Source organism: Sus scrofa, chromosome 2, assembly GCF_054392235.1.
Source record: "Sus scrofa isolate SSC_HxYL_T2T_F1_AM1 chromosome 2, Sscrofa_HxYL_maternal_Yorkshire_Landrace_v2.0, whole genome shotgun sequence".
Taxonomy (NCBI): domain Eukaryota; kingdom Metazoa; phylum Chordata; class Mammalia; order Artiodactyla; family Suidae; genus Sus; species Sus scrofa.
Genome location: NC_139384.1, coordinates 36,724,915 through 36,743,656, shown reverse-complemented (window position 1 = coordinate 36,743,656; position 18,742 = coordinate 36,724,915). Strand labels below are relative to the sequence as shown.

The 18,742-nt window shown below is 37.9% G+C and overlaps 1 protein-coding gene across 3 annotated transcripts in view; it reads right to left on the bottom strand.

Moving 5' to 3' along the window:
• Positions 1-18,742, bottom strand: part of SLC5A12 (solute carrier family 5 member 12) — a 52,548-nt gene that overhangs the window by 15,987 nt on the left and 17,819 nt on the right. For 2 of the 3 annotated variants that reach the window (XR_014837142.1, XM_085011617.1), the window contains exons 7-10: positions 17,323-17,452; positions 15,592-15,680; positions 9,826-9,942; positions 4,317-4,384 (exon numbers count right to left, since the gene is read on the bottom strand). Coding sequence is in view for 2 of the 3 variants with exons in the window: in XM_085011617.1 (XP_084867743.1) it covers positions 4,317-4,384; positions 9,826-9,942; positions 15,592-15,680; positions 17,323-17,452 (404 nt within the window). In the remaining variant the exon portion in view is untranslated. The remainder of the gene's footprint in view (positions 1-4,316; positions 4,385-9,825; positions 9,943-15,591; positions 15,681-17,322; positions 17,453-18,742) is intronic. The other variant, XM_003122908.5, reaches the window with a different exon arrangement.

Below are 18,742 nucleotides of genomic sequence, written 5' to 3'. Positions count from 1 at the left end.
CTAAAATCCACCTTTTCTCTCCTAAAATTAGTCTTAAAAAAAAAAGTCAAGGGCACAGACCACCATCATAGCCTCCTTCTTCTGTTTAAGGGAAGAAATTCTTGCAAGAGTTTATCACTAGAAGAATATTTAGACTCTAATTTGGCCCTGCCGCACATCAGTATGATTTGGTGAACCTTCCGTTACTAACTCAGAGTCATTCTACTTCAGAGAGCCTTCTTTCTCTATAAAGAAATAGAAACAGGACCAAGGGGCCTTCAAGTCAACTCCAGCTGTGATGTAAATTCTTTTGAGCAGAAAGAATAGCTGCAGTGCATTGTTATGATTGTTTTTCTAGGATAATTTTTAGAGAGGTCAATGCCACTGAGACATCTTTGACGAGATGAAGGCAGGTAAGATTCAGGTAGGGACTTTTCCCCAATGTCAATATTCAACTTAATATTCTTGACATTTTTTTCCTCTGCTGATTGATAGTCTTAATTCATAGTTGCTCTGGTTGCTAAATTTGGAAACTAATTTACTATTATATGAGAGAGTCAATAAGTTAGGAAAATGTTTATTTTCCCTGGTGGGAGAAAAAATAAACAATCTCTTACAAAGTCTTCTGCCAGTATGCCCTAGGAACAAACGTCTTCAAATGATAGAAAGAAAAATAAGTCAAAGAGTTTCTGGTTTTAAAAAATATATATTTCTGTAATGCACAAAGCTAGCCTCAATTTCTTATCTTTCTTTCTGTTGTCATTAAGGGTGTTTAATTGGAGGAAGACAAAGCTCACTTTCAAGAGCCTCCACCTCAATGGCTAAATCTCATTCAAACCTCTGTTGCAAGGAGAGGGCATGGGCTGGAACATGTGCTCTGGGACTGAAGTTGCCTTGCTGTGCCTTAGCTTGTGTCAAGTGTGGATCAAAATACCTGCTTCTTGGTTTTGTTTTGTTTTGTTTTGTTTTTGGTCTGGGTATTTTTTTGAGAGTATCCAAGGTGGAATTCAAAAGAATGCTCCAAATGGTGCCTGGGGACTCTGGAGCACATAATAATTGCCCACAAATATTATTTACTACAATTTCATGTTATTATTACTTATTGCTTTTATACCCTGTTGGTGAGCTCCCTGATTCTCGAGGTGTGTCATATGATGGCTGAACTGTTCTGAGATCTAGAAAGCACTTTTTTAATACAAAAAAAAAAGGAAAGGAAGGAAAGAAAGAAAGGAAGGGAGAGGGGAAGGAAGGAAGAAGGGAGGGAGGGAGGAAAGGAAGGAAGGAAGGGGGAAGGGAGGAAGGGAAGGAAAAAATACCACCACTACTACTTCAAAAATGAGAAAAGAAAGAAAAAGAAAGAAAGAAAGAAAGAAAGAAAGAAAGAAAGAAAGAAAGAAAGAAAGAAAGAAAGAAAGAAAGAAGGAAGGAAGGAAGGAAGGAAGGAAGGAAGGAAAGAAAGAAAGAAAGAAAGAAAGAAAGAAAGAAAGAAAGAAAGAAAGAAAGAAAGAAGGAAGGAAGGAAGGAAGGAAGGAAGGAAAGAAAAAGAAAGAAAGAGAGGAAGAAAGAAAGAAGGAAAGAAAGAAAGAAAGAAAGAAAGAAAGAAAGAAAGAAAGAAAGGAAGGAAGGAAGAAAGAAAGGAAGAAAGAACTTAAATAGAAAAAAAGGCTTTGGCAAAACTAGCTAATGGTCTATTAGAACAATAACATTACAGGCTTTGGCAAAACTAGCTAATGGTCTATTAGAACAATAACATAATGGATAGAGTGTCCTTTCCCAGGAGGAGCGCTGCAAATCACTAGTTAACAGATCTTTGATGCTGTTACCTGCCCCCTCCTCCTATCTCCTCTCCCACACACCAGCTTTGGATTTCTGAAAGGGGAATGCAAAGTGCAGCATTTCCCAAAAATCTTTGACTTTGGAAATTTTCACTCTTGGAGCATTTCCCAGGAAGAAGGTCTCCAGAACACACTTTGCAAAAATCCTAAACTAAAATAGTGAAAGGGCCTTTGTTTAAGTAGCTTAAATCTGCCCAACCTCAGCACCACCCACAAACACACACCGTGAGTGTGGGTTGGTTTTGTGAACATGAATTAAATCTAGCTCTATCCCACCTACCTAAGGGTCATGGGTTTCAGTCTTTCCATATTCCCTGAATATGAATATTACTTCATCACATTCAATCGAACAAAGCTGTTTTGAAAATTAAATAGGGGAACTATAGTTGTTTTTCTGCACCTGTCAAGTTGGATATGCTCAGAGATATGAGAGAATCATCTTAGACACAAATATCTCTCCTAGGAAATGACAGATTGGTGTTTTCAGTTCTTACCTACTGTCATCCCCTAAAATGCATGCACTATGTGGCACCCATTTTAACTAACCAAGAAAGCAAGCCTAGCCTACTTATCTGAATCAAGACAAGTTGATGAGAGCCTCACTCACAATTCCCTCTTCGTTATAAGCTTCACATTTTACACCAGTCTTGCAGGAGTCCTGATCTATTCTGGAGCCCTTCATACCTCAATGGCAAATAGACTTAAAAGGCAAATTCCTCTGGAAGAAAATAATTTAGTGATTCAAATTCTCACTAAATTGAACATGTTGATATTTCCTTAAGAGTAAATAATGATTGGATAAAGGGGAGGGAAAAAATGTGCAGGAAGCATCAGAGGCTTGAAAATGAAACTTGAAAATGAGGAGAAATGAGTGTAAAGCAACGTTGCTGAGGTCACTAAAGACAGATCTCATCAATTTGCCAGTTCTTCTATCAAAGTACTTCAAAATTAGTAAAGAGATGAGTAAGCATGTGTCATAAAAAAAGTTCATGCTCAACAGAGAGGACACCGAGTTTCCAGTCCCACAACTTCTTATATAGATGAGTGAATTTTCATGTCACTCAACTCCTCCAAACTTAATTCCCTGAACTTCAAAAAGGAAATATTAGAACCGATGTAATAGCCACTGGAAGGACCAGTAAGATACACTGACCTGGGAACTAAAACACTTTCAACAAAAGCCAGAGACTGCTATCCACTCACTCTTACCCATGTCTTCATCTAAGCAGCATTTATTGAAAACCTAAGTCATGCTGAGAAAATATACAGGATGTTTACTTATTTTTTTTTTTGGCTTAAGCCATGGCATGAGGAAGTTCCCAGGCCAAGGACTGAATCTGCAGCATGGCAGTGACCTGAGCCACAGTAGTGAAAACACTGGATCCTTAATCCCTTGAGTGACCAGGGAACTCAAGTATGTTCAAATTATACAAAGATACAGTGGGATGGAGAAGGCTGAAGTAGAATCTGTAGATGTGCTTATCTGATGATGCTCTTGTGAGTTGGGCAACTGGGGAGGGAAGAGGCGTAGCTCCAGAGACTTGGGTCATAAATCAGATTTAGGAGTTCCCATCGTGGCACAGCAGAAACAAATCCAACTTAGAAACCATGAGGTTTTGGGTTTGATCCCTGGCCTTGCTCAGTGGGTTAAGGATCCAGTGTTGCCATGAGCTGTGGTGTAGGTTGCAGACAAGGCTCAGATCCTGCATTGCTGTGACTGTTGCATAGGCTGGCAGCTGTAGCTCCAATTAGACCCCTAGCTTGGGAACCTCCATGTACCATGTGTGCAGCCCTAAAAAGCAAAATAAATAAATAAATAAATAAACCAGGTTTAGCCACTAACTAACTGTGAGAACTTGAGCAAGATTTTCACTCTTATCTGTAATCATCTTTAAAAAATGAATGTTGAAACAGACTATTTTTGATGCTCCTTCTAGCACTGATATTTCATGGAACTGGGAGTTGGACATACAGGAGGCAGATCAGTCTAGATAATAAAGAAAAGTGGGTCCATCTCCCAGCTCCACTACACTCTAATTACGTGAGTTTGGGACAATTCTTCACCTCGATATTTCTTGGTTTCTCCGTCTGTAAAGTTCATGCATTAATCATACTACCTTTTAGAGAAGTGGTGAGGATCGAATGAGGTAATACTTTTGGGACTGTAGCTAGAACATAATAAGCATTCCATAAATGTCAGTTGTAATTATTGTTCTTGCTATTACGATTATCATTCCTACTCTTATTTCAGGATGATATATTCTCCAATCTGGATTTTAAAAGGGCTTCTAATTTTACAACAGTGTCATTGAGTCTCATCACTGGTTTTTAAACGTTTACTCTTTTGACAGTAATTTTGGTTGAAATTTTACATGGATGTGTAATTTGGACCTGGTATCAGAGAGTGTGAGCATTTGGGGTTTGGAAGAACAGGCAGAGTATTAGAAAAGAAAATGAGTAAAAAGTCGCTATGGAATCCAGTGTCTTTTCCCTCTTTATTACCTGTACAACGCTCCCCATGAAGGATGCAACTACTGCCATGGTGGTACACAGCACACCAAACAAGACACCTGGAAGAAAGAAAACTCATGACTATCATCCAAGCACTTTGAGGTCCTGCCCAAAGATGTCTTTCATGCAAGCGAAGGATTGGCCACCCCACTTAGCCATCATAAGACCGAAGATGGGCATTTAAGAGACTTTTATTCCAAAGACACACTTTCCTAGGTCAGGCAGAATGAACTGGAATCCAGTCTCTAGGAGTCTTCTCTCCAGGATTCAAGAAGAAAGCCATCACGTGAAAGCAACATGAACAAGCAGAAAGGGCACTGATCTACTAGACCAATCCAGGCTAAATTAATGGGAACTAAATCTAGTTCAACCACTCAGCAATAATCAGCTGAAGAAGTTACTAGCATCTCTGGGATACAGATAGTTTTTTATCTTTAAAATGGGTAAATAGCTATACATATTACCTCACAGATTTTGCAAATCTGGACAGTTTTTCTGATCTTTTTGTGCTTTATTCATACCTTCCTTATGGCCCTTAGTATATTGCATAAGATGTTTCTCTACATGGCTATGTTGGAGCACCATAAGGCATTTTGCGCAGTGTGCCTCTAGCATCAGAGAATCTCGCTGGATGGATGAATCAGCCTATCAAACTTAGCACTCTTTTAAACATGATGTCTTCTTTTAAAAGCAATTATTTTTAAACGCCTTTGTTTAAAAACTCTCTTAAAAGTCATTCAATTCCCATTATAGCCCACAAACAAAGTAAGAGAGGAAGAGAGAGACCAGGAGTTGGAGATAGATATAGGCAGAGATACAGTGACAGAAAGAGAGAAAATGATTTTTCTCATTCTGTTTGGAATTCTCTCACAGCTAAATATTTGGCTCAGTTCCCAATGTGACCCGTAATTCAATTGTATTGAGTACTGATCACATGTCAAGCACTTTACTAAATGCCATGGCTACAAATGTCACTGGCCCCAAGATCTCACATAAATAAATTAATTTCTCTAATAAATACAAGTATGATAGCAAGTACTATGTGTTTGACAATATTATCATCATCTTCTCAGGTTTAGCACATGATATCCATAATATTTATTATCAGGAATTCACATTTCAAATGAAATCAGGCTAGCAAAGTTTGATGCTATATTCTCCAACTTCTTAATAAAACACACACAAAAAATAAGGAAAATCACACAACAACCCTAAAATCCAAGTTTGATCAGGAAACACATTTCAGAATTCTAAAATAGTTTCCATTATCTTTAAAGATGGCAGGTTAGACTTCAGAAGACCATGTTTGCCCTGATTCTGCATTTCTACATGAATAAGGAGAACTCCACCTGTCTAAAGGCAACCACCCTTCAATCCAAGGGTTCTACTTTTTTGGTGCTGACTAGAAAATCGATTTAGCACCCTTCTCCCCCAAATCTTTATATTTCCATCAGATTGCAATCTATAGCAACCTGCAAGGCAGGAAGTTTAGGAGAAATTATTGAAGGTTCCAGCAAGACCTGAAATATACAGATCCACAGACATAGCAGTAAATGTGGGAGGAAGAGAAAACACCACAGTTGCAGCAAATACTATATTTTTCCCAGTGCTACATCAGCTTCAGTGGAACAGACAATAAACTGTGGGCATAGGAGAAATTTCTACCCAGAATATTCATGAATATCTGCTAGAAATCAGGAATTGTACTGGGAATGATGCCCATCCACCTGCTACTAGCTTTAACTCATTATGCAAGATAGTAAAAAGAATCAAGCCAATTCAACTATCCAGTTAACAAACATGCAGTCAGCATCAAACTCTCCTTGGTCAAGCATAAGTAAAAAAAAAAAAAAAAAAAAAAAAAAAAAAAAAAAAAAAAAGGGAAATATGGGATCCATCCTAAAATATTGCCAAACAAGGAAATGAATCTATTAACCTAAAAGCTCAAATGCAGAGAATGTTTTCTGAAAATAATTTACCTTAGGAACCAGAAAAACAGTTTACAGAAACTGGCAGTTTCAGTATGATACAAAAACATGTAGACTCAATGAAACCAGTCAGGGCAGGTCAAGAGAAAACAAATGACATGAAAAAACAGCCAGCTAGGGTACAAGACCAATAAGTTTAGATAAGGATGAATCCAGGTTTGATAAGGAAGGACCATAAGGAAATTAAAAATTATGGTAGTTGACCAAGAACTTCCGCTCCTAGATAGTTACCCAAGACAAATGAAAACATGTTCACAAAAAGATTTGTATAAGAATATTCACAGCAGCTAGAAGTTCCTATCGTGGCTCAGCAGTCAGTGAACCCAACTAGTAACCGTGAGGTTGTGGGTTTGATCCCTGGCCTCACTCAGCGGATTAAGGTTCCAGGGTTGCTGTCACCTGTGGTGTAGGTTGCAGATGCAGCTCAGATCCTGCGTTGCCGTGGCTGTGATGTAGGCTGCCAACTGTAGCTCTGATTTGACCCCTAGCTTGGGAACTTCCGTGTGCCGGGGTGAGGCTATAAAAAATAAAAAAAAAAAAGAATATTCATAGCAGCTTTATTTATAGAAACTTCAAACTGAAGCAACCCAGGTCCAGCAACAGAATTAAAAATTTAAAAAACAAAACAAAACACCAGTATATCCATCCATACAAAGTCATCCTACACGGCCATAAAAACGGGTGAACTAGTAATGCCAAAACCAACATTGATATATCTCAAAAATATCCTGCTGAGTGAAAGAGGTCTTGCAAAAAAGATCGTGGACTGTAAGATTCCATTTATATGAAATTCAAGGAGAGGTAAAACTAATCTATGATTAAAAAAAAAAAATACCAGAATAGTAACTACTTCTGCAGGGAAATGGGAGTAGGAACTAGCAGAAGAACTAAGAGAGAACTTTCCAGGGTGATGGCAATGATTTACATCTTTAGTGGTTGGGTTACACAGGTGTACATATTTTTCAATACTCAGCAAATGTATACTTAACATTTGTCCATTTCATCGAGGGTAGATTTTACACTAAAAATTTTAAACAATTATTGAATTCTAGCTGATAATCTACTAAAGTAATTAGGGAGAAGTGTACTGATGTCTGCAATTGACATTTTTTTTTTTTTGGCTGCACTTGCAGCACATAGAATTTTCCATTCCAGGGATCAAATCTGAGCTGTAGTTACTACCTACACCACAGCTATAGCAACACCTGATCCTTAACCCACTGCACCAGGCTGGGAATTGGACCCATGTCTTAACAGCAACCTGAACCACTACAAACACAATGCCAGATCCTTAACCCACCTCACCACAGTGGGAACTACAATTGATAAATAATTAAATTTAATGAAAATAAGTATCTATTATTAAACATACCTTCTAGATGAAACAATTTTACATTATATATTATTACTACTAAAACTATTAAAAACCAACGAAGATTATCGGACTAATGGTGCAGAGAAAATTGGCCATATAAGAAAGAAAACTAGATCCTCATCATAAATCATAGATCAAATAATTTTAAATATGTTGAATATTAAATATAACATTATTTGTAATCTGTAAGGAAGCCTATAAATGGGTTTTAAATTGAATGAAATTTTTAAGCTTTAAGAAATGGATGAAATAGGAGAACAGACTTGGGGTTGCCAAGGGGGAGGGAGTGGGGTGGATTGGGAATTTGGGGTTAATAGATGCAAACTATGGCCTTTGGAATGGATTAGAAATGAGATCCTGCTGTGTAGCACTGGGAACTGTGCCTAGTCACTTATGATGGCACCTGATAATGTGAGAAAATAGAATGTGTACATGTATGTGTTACTGGGTCACCATGCTGTACAGCAGAAAAAAATTGTATTGGGGAAATAACTATTAAAAAACATAATAATTTTAAAAGAAGAAACGGATGAAATAGTAAACAATAGGACATGTGTATTTGATCAAATATAAAATTATAATTTCTGCACATCAAAAACGTATTTTAAGGAGTTCCTGCTGTGGCACAGTGGGTTAAGGATCAGCATTGCTGCAGCTGTAGCATAGGTCACACTGAGGCTCAGATTTTTTTTTTTTCTTTTTAGGGTCTCACCTGCAGCATATGGAAATTACCAGGCTAGGGGTAGGATCAGAGCTGCAGCTTCTGGCCTGCATCACAGCTCATAGCAACACCAGATTCTTAATCCACTGAGCAAGGCCAGGGATCGAACCCACATCCTCATGGATGCTAGTTGAGTTCTCAACCTGCTAGGCCACAATGGGAACACCAAGGCTCAGATTTTATCCCTGGCCAAGAATTTCCACATGCCTCAAGTGTGGGGAAAAAATGTATTTTAAAAAATCTAAGACACATTCTGAATATATACAGGTCATATTTCTTTTATACATAAAGAGATTTCACAAACAAAATTTTTAACATTTCATCAAAAGATAAGTAGAGTAGTTTTTTCACAAAAGAATAAAAATGATTACTTATCATCTGAAAGGTGTTTTAATTCATTATAAATCAAAAATATAATTTAAAGAAAAAATGTGATGTTATTTGGCCCACAAATTTGGCTGATTTTTAAAAATACTAATATCAAATACATAGATAAATATATTACTACTCACTACTGCCACACATAAATATTAATTGGATCTTGGTGGAAATATTTTTCTTAAATGTGTATCAAGAACTGTCAATGGATTTGTATTATTCAACCTGGTAATTTTCTTTTGAAGATTTTTTCTACGGAAAAAATTACAGATAACATTCAAAGATTTATGCATATGGGTTTCATTACGTTACCAAAAACTGAAAAAAATTCAAATTAACAGCATAAAAATCAGAAAATAAGCCATTTAGTAAAATATTAAGCAACCATTCGAAAATCATGTTCCCAAAGAATGTATAAATGACAAAAGAAAATGCTCAGTATAGTATGCTAGAAAAAAAAATACAGGAAAAAAATTTTATTTTAAAAGTATGTATATTTTCCCAAATTACTTACATTTCCTATTACAAGTGAATAAGCATATAATTTCTTTAAATGTAAAAAGAAGTAAACATTGCTAAAGAATAATCAATATTATAAGTGCTACAGTGATTATAAATTTAATCTGCAATTACATGATTAAGCAAAGAGCAATTCTCTTTTGAGGTAAGGTTACTATGAGTTCTCAGTAACAAAGGATTCTTTAGAAAAGAATTTGTCTTTATTACTCAAGGTGACTGACCATAGTGAAGAGAAAATCTTCCTCTGTGGAGGGACTAATAGGATCAATACGTGGCATAATCAAGAGATGCTGATGTGATGAGCACAGGAGAATGTTGAATATCAGGTTGGTGAAAGGTAAGCTATCCGGTCATTCTTTCCCAGTACTTTCCTGGTATCTTTGGAAGTGTAAGAATTTATATGCAAGACTTCTCACATATTTCCATGCACACTTGTGCCTTCAGTGTGCCCTGAGTAGCATGTGCAGGATTTTGACATGCACATATCATGATACAGAATAGAAGATCCACCAGCTGTACCTACATAAGCCTTTACTGATCCAGGTGCTCAGTTTGTCGGAGAGGTGAGGAAACCAGATCTTGACAAAGTCCTCAAAGGTCACTGTTGCTAAGGCATTGATGCTGGCAGCTACAGTGCTGCAGGGAGAGAAAAGCAAGAACATAGTTCAAGCTCGATAAAGCTGACCAGGCTGCCCTGATATCCAGTGCAAATAGATAAGACAGAGCTCTAGGAAAAAACAGATACAGACTTAGGTCCTTGTTCTGGAACTTCAAGGTACTACATGACCTACCAACTCACTCTTTAAAGCTGCTTCTGTGCCTGATGCTCTTTGATTTCTTCCTCTAACCACAGTGAAGAAGCTAGGCTTTCATGCCCTAGCTTTCACTGATTCCTCTAAAAAGACATTGAATGAGTTGGCACACAATAGCAGAGAAATTGTGTGAGCGTGTGTGTGTGTGTGTGTGTGTGTGTGTGTGTGTGTGTGTTGGATTTGAGGGATTATCCTAATCTAGGAAATCAGTACAATTTGCCATTCATTCATCCTTCCATTCATTTTTACCATTCATGTATCTGTTCATTCTGGGTACTAGGCATAGAGTGGTGAACCAGAAAGACATAAACCTTACATACCATTTGGTGACATAGACATTTAATAACCAATTATACAATGGACTACAATTGCTATGCAGGAAAAGAACAAGGTGCTATGAAAGTATGTCTTGAAGAGACTGAAACTGATACAAAGTTAGGAGACTCTTCCAGGAGAAATAGATGAATAAAATAGGCATGGAAAGGATCCATGCAGAATGAGGGAAAAAAAAAAAGATGTTTTAGAACAAAGGCAAAATTACAATTAAATGCCTTGAGATGGAAAGCTTGTTTCATTTAAGAATAGGAAGCACAAGAGTGTCTAGCATATAATTAATAAGGGAGAAAGGAGCAAAGATAACACTAGATAGTTGGCACAGACCAAAAGCACATAAAAACTCAGATAGTCTCTCTCTGATTTTCCAGAGTTCAGCCCTAAAACTTGTGTAGTGGGAAGAAACCCAGAAGTTGGAGTTTTCTTTGCTGAATAGCATGAAACTTTATTAAATTTCTTATCTAGACCAGGAATATTTTAGCTAGTAAAACAGATGTATATATTAAATTCATGTGATGAAAAATAACAAGCACAAACAAAAGTTTTGGAAAAGAACCAAGCAAACGAACAAAGCCTGGGCAGCTGTTTGTAAGTTTTCCATTAATATACTTTAGCTAATTGTTTTGTTATCCTCCAATGCTCCTTTGAAAACAAGCTATAGCTGTGCCAAGAGCATGAAAGAATTCAAACTTTGTCTTTCTTCTGTGATACGGTACAATGGTATTATTATTAATTTTAGCTGTAGCTTACTTCATGTGGAATAGTACAATGTCCATCTTATGCAGAATTTAAAAGTTCCTTCCCTATATGACAGTTAGAACAAGTAGAAACTTCCAGCAACCCATTTCTAGGAAGTGAAATTTCAGTATTTTCGGTGACTTTCTCACTTTCCTGAGAATCAGGGCATGGTAATGTGCTCCCTCTAAGAGTCCTTCTCTGTCAGCGGCCCCACATAAGTCAAATGAGGAAAGGAGAAGATCAAATAAAATAAGCTTCCGTGTTCCCAACATATATGTCTCAAAATCCATCCTGTGAAAGTTTCAAATCTTAGGGTTAACTCTTTTTTGTTTGTTTGTTTGTTTGTCTTTTTGCCTTTTCTAGGGCCGCTTCCGCAGCATATGGAGATTCCCAGGCTAGGGGTCTAATCAGAGCTATAGCCACCAGCCTACACCACAACCACAGCAACTTGGGATCCAAGCCGCGTCTGCAACCTACACCACAGCTCACAGCAACGCCGAATGCTTAACCCACTGAACAAGGCCAGGGATCCAACCAGAAACCTCATGGTTCCTCGTCGGATTCATTAACCACTGTGCCAGGACGGGAACTCCGTGAAACCTTAGGGTTAACTCTTGAATCCACTAGGAGGGAGGGAACAAAAAGCTGATTTTGGCCTAGAAGGATCAGATTTGTAGACCCTCTACTAGGTTGCTTTTGCAGTTAGATATATTATGCATAGGCCATTTCTCATGTTCTAAAACTGCTATAAGATGGTGCAAATCTTTTCGCGCCCTACCTCTCAAACACCACCTCTTTATTCTGCCCCCACTTTTGTCTTTCCCTTTCCCCAACCTGACACCTTCCTTAATGTTGTAGCAAAAGTAATTTCCTTGTAATATGTACTGTTCAGTGTGTCTCATTCATGGAATTTTTGGACTGGAGAGCAAAAGCATCAACCACTCTTATGAGGGAATTAATCTGTTGACAGCTCTGGTTCTCCAGTCTGGATAGAGTCAGCTTTAGGTAAAAACAATAAATCACTCTATCTCTGTAGAAGGGACAAAATGAAAGCTCCCGTGTCCTCTCTACTTGTGTTTGGTTCGCTGGTGTTCATCGTTTCTATCCTTGGTTTCTTTGATATACCAATACTAACACCTCAGAACAATATCATTTTGTGTTATTGATGCAAAATCCTACGAAGAATATTAGATAAAAATAATTTGGCAGAACACTGAAATAAAATCACACCACAGTAATTATGCGAATTCAAAGATGTTGCTAGGAGTTGCCGTTGTGGCTCAGTGGAAACGAATCCGACTAGGAACCATGAGATTGTGGGATAATGAATCCAACTAGGAACCATGAGATTGTGGGTTAGATCCAAGGCCTCACTCAGTGGGTTAAGGATCTGGTGTTGCAGTGAGCTGTGGTGTAGGTCACAGACGAGGCTTGGATCTGAGGTTGCTGTGGCTATGGCTGGCGGCTACAGCTCTGATTGGACCCCTAGCCTGGGAACTGCCATATGCTGCACCTGCAGCCCTAAAGACACACACACACACACACACACACACACACGCAAAAAATAGGTGTTGCTAATTTGGAAATTTGTCAACATATTAATATGCCAAAAGTTAAATAAGAAAAAAATGCTCATTACAAAAATTTCAACATTTTACGAAAATTCAGTGTATCTCTCTAATAAAAATACTTCCTAAAAGTAAAATGAATAAAAATAAATTATAGTAGATAAAAAAAGAATAGGGCAGGAGTTCCCATCATGGCTCCGTGGTTAATGAATCTGACTAGGAACCATGAGGCTTCGGGTTCAATCCCTGGCCTTGCTCAGTGGGTTAAGCATCTGGCGTTGCCGTGAGCTGTGGCGTAGGCCGGTGGCTACAGCTCTGATTAGACCCCTAGCCTGGGAACCTCCATATGCTGAGAGAGTGGCCCAAGAAATGGCAGAAAGACAAAAAAAAAAAAAAAAAAAAAGAATATGGCAGATCTATTGCTATGGAAAGACTTCTAAATTATATTAACTTAATATGAGATTAAATGAATTAATCCTTACAAAATGTAATCTCTTTTTTGTACACTAGGGTTGTATGTCACATAACAAAATAAATTTTCTGGCTTATTAACAAGAAATTATTAACAGTGATTAACTCTGTGCAGTGAGACCAGTGATCTGAGGAATACGACAAAATGTTCTTACTTTTTATCCTGGGATACTATTTTAATTTTGACCCTGATTATTCTACTATCTTAAAATTAGCTTTGACAAATCCTATAATTGATCCTTTGTAACTGAGCTCTCAGAAAGGAAATAAAGCTTTTTCTTCCAGCTGAATCTTTGATTAATAAAGGCAGAAAGTCTATCTTAAAAAGAAAAAAAACTCTTTTTATACTGAAGTATAGTTGATTTACAATTTTCATGTATTCGATATCTATCATCTATCTATCTATCCATCTATCTATCTTCTTCAGATTCTTTTCCATTATAAATTTTTAGAAGATATTAAGTAAAGTTCTCTGTATAGCACATATATGGTGGTATGTATTTTTTTACCTCAAATTGCTAATTTATGCCCCCTCTTCCACTTTGGTAACTATAAGTTTGTTTTCTATGTTTGTTGAGTCTATTTCTAGTCAGTAAATAATTTCATTTGCATCACTTTTTTATTTTTTATTTTTATTTATATATTTTTTTTTTTTATGTATTTCAGGGCCATACCCACAGCATATGGATGTTACCAGGCTAGGGGTCCAATTGGAGTTATAGCCACTGGCCTACACCACAGCCACAGTAATGCCAGGTCTAAGCCACATCTGCAGCCTACACCATAGCTCATGGCAAAACCAGATCCTTAAACCACTGAGCAAGGCCAGGGATCAAACCTGCTACCTCATGGATACTAGTCAGATTCGTTTTTGCTGAGCCACAGTGGGATCTATTTTCATCACTTTTTTAGATTCCACATATAATTGGTACTATATGATATTTGTCTTTGTCTGACTTACTTCACCTAGTATGATAATCTCTAGGTCCATCCATGTTTGCTGCAAATGGCCTTATTTCATTCTTTTTCACATGTAATATTCGATATATACTTGTGGTGTATATATACCACAAGTAATGATACTGTCTTAATGTTTTAGTCCATTACTCTTGACATTGCCCCACCATTCTCCAAGTCACTCTCATGTCTCACCTGGATTAAGGTGAACAATCACCCACTAAATAGTCACCCACTTTCATCACTCTTGCTTTTGTTATAGTCTCCTCCCTCCATATAGATTCTTCAACTATATGACATCACTCACGCAAAGCTTCTTTCTTCAAACCGTCTAATGCCTTCCTATTTAATATGAGATCTAAATTCTACCATTTCATGAAGGCTCTTCATGACCTGATCCCTGCTTACCTTTTCAAACTCCTCCCAATCTGCTCTTCTCCCCCTTCCTTTGACTTCAAATCTTCTTTTTGTTCCTGAAATATTCTAAATACATTATCACCTCAGGCTTTGGTATTTCTCTCCCTACTGCCTATATGGTTCCTGCCTGTGTTTTTCAGAGAGCTGGCATCTCCATACATTTTAGGTCTCAACAGAAATGTTATATAGTCAAAGAGGAGTTCCCTAAAGACCCCATTAAAAATAGGATCCCCAGGCCTACCTTCTCTCTAAACTATCACCCTGTCATTTCCTATATACTATTTCTCATTATCAAACAATGCCCTGGGATTTTTGTTATTGTTGTTTAGCTATATATTATCCATCTTCCATGCCTACTAGAATGCAAACTCTTTATCAGGGCAATGCTTATTCCAATCTTGTTCTCTGCAGTATCCCCACTGTCACCACTTGTGCCTGGCATAATATAAATCTTCTAAAATATTGGTCAAAAGAAATGTGTGAATGATTTTGTATTTAGAATAACATCTGTGTTTGGGAGCTGGATGTCATTAGCTGCCTGAATGTGTTATTGAAGATGGAGAAAGATAGATCTGCAGGAATATATTACAGCAGAATGATAAATGCCAGGAGAGTGAGATACCTCTGTGCAGGTGACTGGGAATGGTGGGAGCAGCCATCATCAGACAAAGTTGAGAAATTACGACAAGAGGTCTAGGTTTGCATCCTGCCTCTGCAGTTTACTATCTCAACATGGGTATGTTATCTACCTTGCTAAACTTCAGTTTCCTCACTTGTAAGCTGATGATAATATGAGTAGTTTCAGTCTCATATATTGTACAGTAACTAGTGAGCAAATGCACATAAAGCATTCAGCAGGGCAGCTGACACACAGTGCTTACTCCATAATGATGATCATGACTACGCCTTTATCCTTGTCATCCTTGTTGCCTTGCCATCACATGGTCACCATCATCATTATCAGAACAGAATCTTGTCAATATACTAACCTCAGAGTCCCACTGAAAGCACAAGCCACAAAAAGTCCTGGAAGTCCTGGCATTGTGGGAAATATCTCCAAGACAAAATATGGCATCAGCTGAAGAGGAGGCAAAACAAGATGGGATTAGTGGTTTCATCAGCAGTGTCTGAAATGGGGGAATATAGTTTTTTAGAAAAAGGAGCTAGGAGGGAGTTCCCGTTGTGGCTGAGTGGTGATGAACCGGACTAGTACCCATGAGGACCTAGATTGAATCCCTGGCCTTGCTCAGTACGTTAAGGATCCAGCATTGCTATGAGCTGTGGTGTAGGTCATAGATGTGGCTTCTATCTGGCATTGCTGTGGCTGTGGTGTAGGCCAGTGGCTACAGCTCTGATTCAACCCCTAGCCTGAGAACTTCCATACACTGTGGGTGCAGCTCTAAAAAGACAAAAAAAAAAAGGGGGGGGGGTAATAATAGAAGAGTCTGCACAGACTACAGTTGTTAAATGCTGCCAAATGAGGTTCTGATTGGAGATCCCTGGTGGCTCATTGGGCTAAGGATCCTGCATTGTCACTGTTGTGGCTCAGGTCACTGCTATGGTGCTGATTCAATCCCTGGCCATAAGTGCAGCCAAAAAACAAAACAAAACCAAAAAAAATGAGGTTCTGATAAATCCTACCTCAGCAGCCTGGGGTCCTGTAGTGGAAGGGAAGGGGTAGGAAGGTGACAGTCTTATTAGGAAAAGGTGTTGGATAAACTTTAGAAGGTTCAGGAGATTTTAAATGTTTTCCTATGTTTGCAGTGTATGCTATGTTCTTGCCTATTTACCCTTAAGGTTAGAAATTAGACTCTAAAAGCAAATACTTAACACAGGTCTTGCAGGAATCTAGGTACAGGTTCCTACTCTGTAGTCAGATTCGTGGGAGAGGAGCCCCCATAGGACACAGTGGAACAGACAAATGTATAGAGGAAGAGAGGGGAGATGATAGCTTCTCCTGAGCATATTTGACATAAATGGAGTTTTTAAAAGCATGTTTAATGTAATATATTGAGTGATATTGTTTAAACTATAATGAGAAGACATGAGCAAAAGCATTGTAGAAATAAAGGTTATTTTGGAGTTCCCATCATGGCTCAGTGGAAACGAACCTGACTAATATCCATGAGGCTGTGGGTTCGATCCGTGGCCCTGCTCAGTGGGTTAAGGATCCGGTGTTGCCTTGAGCTGTGGTGTAGATCACAGATATGGCCCAGATCTGCGTTGCTGTGGCTGGGTGCAGGCCTTCAGCTACAGCTCCAATTTGACCCCTAGCCTGGGAACTTACATGTATGCCATAGGTACAGCCCTAAAAATTAAAAAAGAATGAAAGAAAAAAAGAATTAAGATTATTTTGTTCAATTGGAGATAAAGCATCATTGATCAACCTTGAGATGGATAAGAAAAATGAGTTGAAAGGTAGTGTTGAAAACCAAAGCTATGGGTTCAAGTCTATCTTCCACTCTCCCCAGCCCTGCCCTAGCTCCAGATTTTGCCTTCAAGGACAAGGCAAGGTATCTTCTTTTTACAGGTTCATTCTCCAATATTAGCACCTGACAAGTGATACTATCACACATGAGGAGAGTAAAGAAATCAAGTTTTGGGGGTTTGGGAAATAGCTAGAGGTCCAGGGGGAAATAGGGAAAGGCCCAGCATTACCCATCTATGGCCAGAAGCTCACCCATTTCAGCCAATCCCCCTGGCCTCAAGGGAACACATACTTGGTCCGGTGCTGAGATAGTGCCAGAAGTCCAAGGGTCACAGTCTTTGAAATAGGAGTACATGATTAAGCCAGAGAAGACAGCACATAACAGAATGATCCAGAGGCCCAACAAGTTGAAGTACAAGGCTCTAGAAAAGAACACATATTACTGTGTGGTGAGGTTATCACCAAAGATGCAAAGTAAAATCTGGGGGACCTTTTTGCTATCAAAGAAAATTTTATAGTCTTCAGGAATCTATACATTTTGATACCAAATCACTATGTTATATACCTGAAACTGATATAATGTTGTAAGCCAATTATATTTCAATAAGAAAAATCACATTTTATCCTTTTGCATTTTTTTTTTGTTTGAGAAGATCGCATTCTTAAGACAAATTACAACATTTCAATGGGGTATGTTTTTGATGGGTTTTCTTTTGAAACCAGGAATTTTTCTGCAAAACCTCAATATACGGTTGTGAGTTTTAATTCTTCAGATAAAATTTCGTGTATCGATCACTCTGATTACATAACTTTCAGTAACTTCCCCTCACTCAATTCATGAAATTGTCAAAAAGCCAACTTACATTACATTTTAACATCTTTTCTTTTCCCCCTTAGTGATAATGAGATAAACATAGAAGACACATTTTGGAAATGTTCACTTTGGAGATTAATTTAGATGAAGATTAAAGTTCAGTTGCTTTTTTTTTTTTTTAAAAGGCAAAAGAAAGTATGAAAAACCTAAGGTCATTTTACCCATATTCTCTGGAGCAATTCTTTTTATTCTGCAACACATAGATCACATAGACACGTCTGATTTCAGTTTGAGTGCATGTGTAGTGCCTTATGGTTATTCTGTATTTGTTGCTGTCCTTTGAAAGTTAAAATATTACATATTTTCTAAATCTCAGGCAAGACTTGAAAGTTGGCTGACCTTACACTGGTTCTCTAAGAGAACAAACAATCTTGTTCTGGGGAGTTTCAAGGAGCAGGGACTAGGAGAACATCAGAAGGCCTTTCCTTGGATTCAGCCATTGTTTGAAGGCATTCAGATAGATCCACTTTGAAATGTAAGGACACATATTCATTTCAAAGTCCCCTAAAACCCCTGCTGTTTTGGTGTATGGACCTGACTTTCAGCAAACCCTTAAATCAAAGTACTATTTTATGAAGCAAAGATGTTAAATCAACCCATTTGAAAGTTTTTATTTTAAATTATTTACATTTGGACAGTCTTATCTCTGAGATTCCTTCCTTGGGACTATTCCTACCATGTTTATCTTTGAATTTTCCTTTGTGTTTGTTTGGAGAGGACTGATTTAAACACAGCCTTTGGAGAAAACAATTGATACATAAAGTGGTGAATACCTGTGAACGAATTAGCTGTACTTTTGCTTCTGCCATTTTTTTTTTTTTTTTTTTTTGGTTACACC